The sequence below is a fragment of the Simochromis diagramma genome, unplaced genomic scaffold (genome assembly GCF_900408965.1).
Source record: "Simochromis diagramma unplaced genomic scaffold, fSimDia1.1 OVJJ01000296.1, whole genome shotgun sequence".
In the NCBI taxonomy this organism is placed as follows: Eukaryota; Metazoa; Chordata; class Actinopteri; order Cichliformes; family Cichlidae; genus Simochromis; species Simochromis diagramma.
This window is the reverse complement of record NW_024387004.1, coordinates 1,347,173-1,356,520: the sequence shown is the minus strand read 5'-3', so window position 1 is coordinate 1,356,520 and position 9,348 is coordinate 1,347,173. Positions and strand designations below refer to the sequence as shown.

Sequence of the window (9,348 nt, the reverse complement as noted above, 5' to 3'; positions counted from 1 at the left end):
CTACTTTCAAGATTAGGCTTCAAACTTTCCTTTTTGCTAAAGCATATAGTTAGGGCTGGACCAGGTGACCCTGAATCCTCCCTTAGTTATGCTGCAATAGACGTAGGCTGCCGGGGATTCCCATGATGCATTGGGTGTTTCTTGTTCACTCACTGTGTGTTAACAGACCTCTCTGCATTGAATCATATCTGTTATTAACCTCTGGCTCTCTTCCACAGCATGTCTTTATCCTGTCTTCCTTCTCTCACCCCAACCAATCACAGCAGATGGCCCCGCCCCTCCCTGAGCCTGGTTCTGTGGGAGGTTTCTTCCTGTTAAAAGGGAGTTTTTCCTTCCCCCTGTCGCCAAAGTGCTTGCTCATAGGGGGTCATATGATTGTTGGGTGTTTCTCTGTATGTACTGTACCATATGAAGCACCTTGAGGCGACTTTTGTTGTGATTTGGCGCTATAAATAAAATAGAATTGACCTTTCAGCCCAATTCTATTTTTCTGCATAATCCATCACAATGTAATCAAATGAAAAAGTCTCTTTTTAAAACTTATTTTATTTGTTTTAATCTTTGCATCAAGCAAATATTAAATTATATGCAACAGTGTTTAACTTGTTTAACATTTAAACCTATCACCTGCAGCATATAAAATAAAATCGTGTTTTGTGTTTATACTCTTTCCAACAGATGAAAGTAAAACACATCAGAAAAGAAATAAAATCACAGATTCAGCAGCACTGAGTCGTGTCGCTCTTAAACTTATTGTCACCAGTTTAGCAGGAGTGGGGCGGGTGGAGGTTTGCCCACAGCGGTCATGTCAGTGGGAGGATCCGGGGGTTTCTCTGTGAATGTCACGTTCCCGTGGCAGCGTGCTCGCTGCTCGCTCAGATCTGAAGTTTAATGTTTCGCTGTAAGAAGTTTTCTTCCCACGCAGAGTGTACAGTGGACGCTAATGTTTTTATCACTTTTTATGGACTAAAAGTAATGTGAGTACTTCCACGCTTTAAATGCTGCATGGTCGTACTTTCACGGTCATGGCGATGACCATCCCGCCACATTCTGCCCCCTGAGGGTGAAAACCTGCAGCTCCATGGCGGGAAACAGCGGAGAGCTGCAGGAAGTGTGATTTAAGAAACTTTATTTCAGAATAAGATAAAAGATGTAATTTCCTCTGAGACCCTCGGTGTGGCTCAGGGACAACAAAAGGTCAAAATTCACACAACTAACGAGCTAAAGAAGATCAGGTGGAGGACGAGCAGCCCCAGGTTCAAATCCTCACACACACAGACATGAACCAAAGCTGTGTGTCTGTGTGTGTGTGTGCGTGTGTGAAGGTCAGTTCATTGCACATCAGGTCTGACACTGAAGCGTCACATGTGACCAATGACAGCTGCTCAGCTGCTGGGCTCCGCCCCCTGAGCGTGCTGCTGTCGGTCCACCTTGTAGAACTGGTGTTTCTGGATGTGCCGGTACAGCGTGGTGTATTTGGACACCCTCCTCATCCTCGGCAGGATGAAGGTGTGGGTGAAGTCGTCTCTGCTCAGAGCGCCGCGGCCCTCGGCTGCCAGAACGCCGTTCACAAAGTGCAAGCAGAAGCTGAAGCAGTTGTGGTTGTTTTCATCAAACCTGCGACACACAGAGAGAAAAGCTGTCGACAGATTTCTACACCTGCAGGTGATGGTGGTGATGGCGCCGTGGCGGCGAAACACGCCTGTGTCTGGCGACCACCGCGGGTCACCTCGAACCTGTCTGACAGCGAGGGAGGCTCATAACGACAGAATGCGTTCAAGCTTCCTGCCTTCAAACAGCTCTCAGGTAAACTGTCAGGAAGGTCAGGTGTGAGATACCTGTGCCAGGCAGGGTCCCACATAGGCCCGTCAGAGAAGCGCTCCAGGTACTGGTCCCACTGAGCGAGCAGGTGGAACATGTCGGGTCGGACCAGAGGGACGCTGATGCTGCGCTCCCAGCCGCTCTGATCCCTGCGGACGCCGCCACGAGTGTAGTTATACACAACACCTGCACACAGGTAGGAGGAGCTGATCACTCTGATCACTGGCCACGGGTCATCGATCACATTGATTATTGATCATTGTTTGGCTGCAGAGCTGAAATCAGTCAGGCGCTGCGTGGGAGGATCACATCACTTCTGTCTGAGATGAATGATTCATAACGTTAAATTTAGAGAACATAAAAAGAAATTATTTATAAAATCTAAATTATTAAAATTAGGAGATTTAGTGAAACTACGGACACTATTAATTACGTTTAAGGCTAAAAATAATATTTTGCCTTTTAAGTTACAAAGAGTATTTTTAACGTGTTCGGGGGGAGAAGACAGAAGGAAATTTTATTTTAAGCGTCAGCTAGCTACACAAAGATTAATGAGTCCAACGGTTAGAGGTATACGACTGTGGAAGTGTCTTCATCATCATTTAAAGAGTTGTATAAATTTACATTGTTTTAAAAAGTGTTACATGCCTAAAACGATAACTCAATATGAAGAATGTGAATGAAATTGGAGTTCATTGAAAAAGGATCCATTATTTTATTTACTCATCTTTTCTCCTTGTTACTATGGAGTGGTATATTCTGATTGTAAATGTGTTGTTAGGACCGGAGATAAATGTTAATGTTAGTTTGTTCCTTGACTTTTGGTGCCCGCTTGCAATATAAGTTGGATTGTAGAGAGGGGGCGGGGTTTAATAAGAATATTTTCTTCTTCCTGCTGCTTTTCACACGTGGTTGCTTTACTGATAGAAAGTGTGGTTGGTTTGTCTGAAAGAACTAACTGTGGAAGCTGTTGTACCAAGTGTGAAATAAATAAATGAAATGTTTAAACGTGTCTGAAAGTTTGATTTTGGTGTCAGTCGGTAAAGTCGCCGACTGACACCGACGCTCTGCACTCGCCTTCGTCCTTCCTGTCGCCGTGACCGAACTGAGACGTGTTTGAACGTCTTTGATTAGATGAAATCAGGGATATGGCAGGTCGGGGGCGTGGTCAGCGATCATGTAGCGTCCTATTGCGAGAGGATGGTGACTGTCTGCGAACGTTTGATCTGAAGCTGAAACGACACCTGACCAAGCCTCCACCTGTCTGCTCGCACCTGAGCCCACGATCACCAGGTGACCTTTGACCTCAGAGACCTACCTTTGGTGTTGGAGATGCCGGTGTGAAGATCAGCCGCCCCATCAAAGTCTCTGAGGATCAAACAGCAGGATACACTGGTTAGACTGGGTACACTGATTGGACTGGTTTAGTAATTCTACTGGGTACACTGGTTATACTCGTATCACCTGGTCCAGTATAATGACTGGTTCAAACTTCTTCATGTTCCTGTGGGTACATTGACTGTGTACCTGGCAGTGTGCTCACCTGTGTGTAAACACCTGAGTACCTTCACCTGTGTGTGTGTTACCTGTCCAGGTTGTCGTGTGCAGGTGTGACCAGCAGGCAGCAGGAGGTCTTGTGCCCGTTGGTGAAGGGGGAGGGGAGGCTGACCGGCGCCTCCTGCAGTCTGCTCCCCCTCAGCTCCTCCCCGCAGCTCGGGCACTGCTCCGGCACAGAGAAGCAGAAGATCTCCTTCTGACAGTGAGTCAGACGGATCACGCTGCGCTCCATCACCTCCTCCTCTCTCGTCTCCTCTCGTCCTGCTCCTCCGTTTCTCCTCTTTGACTTCTGCCTTCCTCTTCTTCTCTCCTTCTCCTTTTCAACCGTCTGCGCGGTTACAGCCTATCAGATAACATCACTGTCTGGCCCCAGCCTATCGGGTTGTGGGTGCAGTCACAAAGATGGTCACGTGACCAGGCTCACCTGTCACTTTTTCCCCTCGAACAAGGCGACCTTTGGACTGCGTGGGCAGTGTTGTCACGGAAACGGGACCTGAGCTGCAGTGCATTCTGGGATTTCAATGTCCTGTAATCACAGGCCTGCTTTCATTTAAAGAGCACATTTAAAAACACAAAATGCTGCACAAAAACAAAACAAAGAGCACATCAACTCACACCGCTCCAAACGGAAAAAGAGACTTAAAAACAGGAAGCGAAGATGCCTGTCTCATATTTAAAGGCAACGTATTCCAAAGTTTGGGAGACACAGTTGAAAAAGTTCTCCTCCAAGTTTCAGCCTAGTTTTGGGGACAACCAAAAGCAGCTGGTCAACTGATATAAGGGCCGGCGAGGGAATACAAGGCTGAAGAACATCAGAGAGGTATGGAGGAGCAGGAGCCAACGTTAGGACTTCTGTGATAAACAGGAAGCCGACGATGAGAAGACAAGATGCTGCGTGTGATAGTGAAGAGACGGGCAGCAGCATTTTGAATAAGCTGAAGACGTTACAGCAGGAAGTGCCATACAAAATAAAAGACAGAGAAACTTGAGAACAACTGTCATTATTTCCAGAGAACAAGGAGAACAGCCAGCTTTGACTGCAGTCGTCACTGAGCTGTGATTGGCCGAGCACACAGGACACGCCTCAGTTTCTCCGTCTCACCTGTCAGGAACACCTGATACACGAGCTTCGAAGTCAGATGACAGATTTGCATCTCACTGGAAGTCGACCAATCACATTTCACTTAGATGGAAACCAGAGGTTCCCGTCACTCTGACACAGTCAGAAGATCTGACATCATCAGATTTTATCATCACGTTGAACGTGACTGAAGCAGCTCTGCTTCAGGGCAGCTTCCTGTCCTGAGACTCTCTGATCGTCTCCTCCATGTTTTGGTTCTGCACCAGATGAGCCGATCGCATTTCATTTCCCCGATCTCCTGCATGACGACACGGCTGACCAGCCCTCCCCTCCGTCAGCACCAGCTGCTGCCTGTGGGCCTCAATCTGCCAATTGCAGTGACTTTTACTTTCCACAATAAAACAGACCTTTCAGCTTTTATTTTGAAGAGCTGGATGTAAATGTGCTCGTAAGCACTCGGCTCAGCTTCTGTAGTTTTAACGTGGCTGTAAATAAAACAGGCACTATGGAAAGATTCAGGCGTGTTTCACAGCATGTCTGTGGGATCGTACATACCGACCTCATCGTCAAACACACTGCTGCTTGCGCTCTATCTAACCTATTAGTGTTAGGTGGGGTTGGGGGGGCACCGAGGCTCTCATTAGTTCCCAGAACTTAAAAAAATTGTGCAAACTCGTTGCCTCAAAAAACGAAGTAATGCTTACTGAAGATAACGACATCGTGCTCAAAGTTTCTGACTGTGCAGGACGAACTTTTACCCTCTGACAAACATTTTAGCTTCTACTACATTCAAAAACTATTTGTGGTAACTTTTTTAAAATTTGCTGACACACTAATTAAATGCAACTAAATCACATTATGTTTGATCTCGTTGAACTTTAGAGATTTCTGGTACAACATTTAATATAAACACTGCATGATTTAAACATAATATTTAACAACAAACTTTTATTTTCAAATCCACAATCAGGTGATCATCCAACATCCTGTTCTACTGAACAGCAAATGAGTACAATGTCATCACTGTAGCTTTTGTTATTTAATTATATTTTAAATATTGTCATGGTCCTGAGTCTGAGGACTCGGTGTTTTGTGTTTCTTTACATTATTCTTTGTTCTCAGTTATTCTGTTTTGTCTTTTGTTTAGGTTGCTATGTGTTAGTGTTTTTGTTTCATGCCTGCCTGTGTTCTCTCTGTCTGTCCATGGTGTTATTGTGTATGCTCATGAGTCTGCCTGTCAAGTTCAGTGTCCTGTCTGGGTCTCTGTGTCTGTTAGTTTCCTGTTTTATTCTGAAAGTTCATGTCTCATGTCAGTGTGTTCAGTTTTACCTCTCCCCTGTCTCGTTAGCCTAATTGCTCCCAGCTGTGTCTCCCTCCTGTGGCCCATTCCCTGATTACTCCCCGTGTATTTAAGCCCTGTGTTTTCCTGTGCTCTCTGTCGTGTCGTCTGTTTAATTCCTTGTCAGTCTGCATTATTCTGTTACCCGGTATTCGTGCTTCGTCTCTCTGCCATCTCTCTTTGTGCATTTTGCTCCTCCTCCCGTGAGTGTCTGGTTTAAGTTTTGTTCTTTAGTTTTCCCAGTTTAGGTTTGTTTACTCCCCGCTCTGCTCTTCCTGTTTTGTCACCTTCTCACCGCTGTAAATAAACACTCACTCGCACCCCAGCCAGTACCTGCATTTTGGATCCTTTTTTCAATACACCACACGACGGCCCCCAGCCGTGACAAATATGATCACATTTAAATGTTATATTTAGTTGTTAGCATATTTAATAATCTCACAATGAAACAAAGTCTCAGATGTAATTATTCTAAACCAAGTTTAGGCTTCCTGTAGCTTTGTATTGTAGTTACATCACTGACATAATCAATATAAATGTATTTATTGTCTCCAGATCTAACAACACAGAAGCTGGCGTGTTGTAGTATGTTAAGGATGGTTTATTTCCATTACTGCCTGAAGAAAGTCTTTAACACTGTCCCAGCTTCCCTCCAGTACACTGGCAGTGGATGTGGGTTGGAGAGCCAATTACCTTGATCCTGCAGGTGACCATCTTCACTGACTGCACCACCTGTGACGGAGGACTCATCTCACCTGATGTAAGCAAACATATTCTTTAGAACACCGACTTATTTGCTTTCTTAAACGTTTTTCTTGTATTTGCTACAGAACAGACCTCAGGACAGACAATCGAGCTGCGTTATTACACTATTACCAAACAATATTGTAAGTTTGATATAAACATGATGCCATCCATCCATTTACTTCCACTCATCTGCAGCTGGGTCGTGGAGACTGGCAGCCTAAGCAGAGAACCCCCACACCTCCCTCTCCTCAGCTCATCCAGGGGAACTCCAGAGTGTGCTGGTCCTGGGACACGCCCACAACCCCTCAGCCAGGAGGCATCCTGTCAGACCACGTGAACTGGCTGCTTTCAATGTGGATGAGCAGCAGCTCTACTCTGAGCCCAGCTTGAGTGACTCTTCACCAGGATGGACTCCCTCCACATCACTGCAGCTGTGGCCCCAATCCACCCATCTCTCGTTCTCGTGAACAACACACTCCTCAACTTGGGGCACCAACTCATCCCTGATGCAGAGTGGGCACTCCATCCTTTTCTGGCTGAGGATTGTGGCCGCAGATTTAGAGGTGGCGACTCTCATTTCAGCCACTCCACACTCAGTCGTGATTCGCTCCAGTGAGAGCTGGAGGCCACCACCTGATGGCTGACCAAGCCCAACAGAACCCCGACAGGACCCCTCTTCAGCTTCATGCTCATTACCACCAACAGGCACCACCACCCTAAAGTCACAGCTCCTTGCAGCAGCCTCAACGATATCCATCCTCAGCAATGTTCCCTCACTGCTGGCACGGTTTCTGCTCACAGAAAATCTGCTTTGTGCACAAAAACAAATCTAACCTGAATTGAAATTAAAACTTTAACAATCCTGTTTTGCAGTGTTAGTCAGTGAGTGACTGGCTGATGCGATTCACATGCGTATATACGCAGCTAATCAACGTGGTTGACAGGCTATGACAGCGTCCTTATGTTAGTTGTTAGTTGTTTAGGGAGGGGGAAGTTTTAGGAGTGATGGCGTGTTTGAGATGTGACAGATTTGCGACGTTTAGCACAAATCTTGTGTAGTTAGTGTGTAGTTAGTGTGTAGTGTAGTCAGTAGTTTTGTTGTGTGTCAGAACAATGAGGCGACTGCTGAGTGTTACAGGTGTTACAGCAGTGACACATCTGCTGCTGTCAGGCCTGCAGGTATCAGGCTGTTGTTCTCCTTCATCTCATAGTGGACAGAAATTATTTTTTTGGAGCGGCACAAATAATTTGTGTGGCATCAGATTTGATGCAGAACAGCTGATTGTTCTGTAAATAGTTTGAAATGTTTATTTAAAAAACACCTTGGCTGCATTTTTAGGTAAACAGCTGCAAAACACTTTGTTTGCATAACTCAGTTACTTTTTTGAAGAAGTAACTATATAATTAATTGCCCAACATTGGTCATTATTTACTGTATTTTGCAGACAGAGTTACAGACTCTCTCCCAGACCACAGACTCAGAATACAGTCAGAGCAAAAATAAATAAATAAAAAATTTAAAAAAGAAAGTTGTTTTCACGTTATTTTTCCTTCCAATAGTGTTAACATGCTGCACATGGACAAGATCTTTTTTAAATTCTCATTGTCAGTGGGCTAAAGCAGTTAATTAAAAGTAGTCTAACATAAATGCTGTAATTTGATTATTTTAATAAACATGTAACTTGGAGGATTGGATGCTGGCGTGACCACAGTGCACACGTCTGCTGTTGCTCACAGTGGTCCAAGGGACGCTCAGGGAGTTTGTGTGCTCAGACACATGAAACATTAGAGGGAACTTTGGTCCTCTGCCTCTGTCAGAATGCTGTTGGGTGCACTAGGTGTGTCCGGCATACTCATTGCCACCTGAGCCACCTCACCACCAGGTGGTGATTAGTTGAAAGCTCAGCTATCAACTCAGTTTCAGGCTAGCTCCCCACCTGAGAGGTGACATTCAGTGTCCTGTTTGTCAGTCTGGATAGCCCTGACCACCACCTGCCACACTGCTTCTGTGCGAGGGAGGAGGAACACACTGACGTGGCATTTTCAGACCATCTTGTTTTATCCTTCAGCCGAAGGGAGACTGCCTTTTGTCTGTTTCTTTGCAAAATCATTCGATAATGAGATAAAATAAATACAATGACCATTTCATCTGGTTTTATTTAACATTTTTCAGGCATTTGTGTGACCTAAGATGTAATTCTTTGTTTTTGTCTAGAAACAAAAAGTAAATCAAAAATGAACTAATTAATCATTTTAGTTGCACTTATATACACACCTGGGGGACTTATTTGCATGTTTTATATACAAACTTCCAACAGTAACATAAACTGTCAGATGATGAAGTAAAATATAAAATACAGTGAAGCAACAACAGAGAGAGGAATAAAAGGGAAACCTTTGCTCTCTACAGGAAGGGCCAGAGTCTCTGAGGTCCTTCAACATCTGTCGGACAACGCTCAGGATTTTATTGAGTCTGTTGTGTGCTATCCTCTGTGCTGTTGCATGCTGAGGCAGCAGGCTGAGGGTCGCAGACGCCAACAGACTGAATAAACTGATCACAACAGTAATGTTGTGGGGACGGAGCTGGACTCTCTTAAGGTGGTGTCTGAGAGGCGGATGTTGTCCAAGATAAAGACAATGCTGGACAATCCCTCCAACCCACTCCATGACATGCTGGCTAGCCACAGGAGCACGCTCAGTGAGAGGCTGATATTACCCACAATGCACCACTGAACGACACAGGAAATCATTCCTGCCGGTGGCTGTGTCCCTCTACAACTCCTCCATCTAACACACTGTAAAC

General features: G+C 45.2%; 1 protein-coding gene across 2 annotated transcripts; it reads right to left on the bottom strand.

Moving 5' to 3' along the window:
• Positions 1-683: 683 nt before the first annotated feature.
• Positions 684-4,657, bottom strand: LOC120739248 (MKRN2 opposite strand protein-like). 2 transcript variants are annotated; one of them, XM_040040961.1, is made up of 4 exons: positions 3,408-4,647; positions 3,140-3,189; positions 1,839-2,007; positions 684-1,617 (listed from the first exon to the last, which is right to left on the bottom strand). In XM_040040961.1, exons 1-4 carry the CDS (start codon positions 3,608-3,610, stop codon positions 1,386-1,388), a joined length of 654 nt encoding a protein of 217 aa, XP_039896895.1. In that variant the 5' UTR covers positions 3,611-4,647; the 3' UTR covers positions 684-1,385. The 2 variants fall into 2 exon arrangements, with proteins under 2 accessions (XP_039896895.1, XP_039896894.1); XM_040040960.1 differs by having other exon boundaries at positions 1,448-2,007; positions 3,408-4,657.
• Positions 4,658-9,348: the final 4,691 nt, after the last annotated feature.

What these genes read in the sequence shown, in the direction of transcription:
- LOC120739248 (XM_040040960.1), bottom strand. Translation starts at nt 3,610, where the DNA reads ATGGAGCGCAGCGTGATCCGTCTGACTCACTGTCAGAAGGAGATCTTC. An exon ending in GCACACGACAACCTGGACAG is followed by an intron (nt 3,190 to 3,407) that starts GTAACACACACA and finishes TTTGATCCTCAG; the next exon opens with AGACTTTGATGGGGCGGCTG. An exon ending in CGGCATCTCCAACACCAAAG is followed by an intron (nt 2,008 to 3,139) that starts GTAGGTCTCTGA and finishes ACCTGTGTGCAG; the next exon opens with GTGTTGTGTATAACTACACT.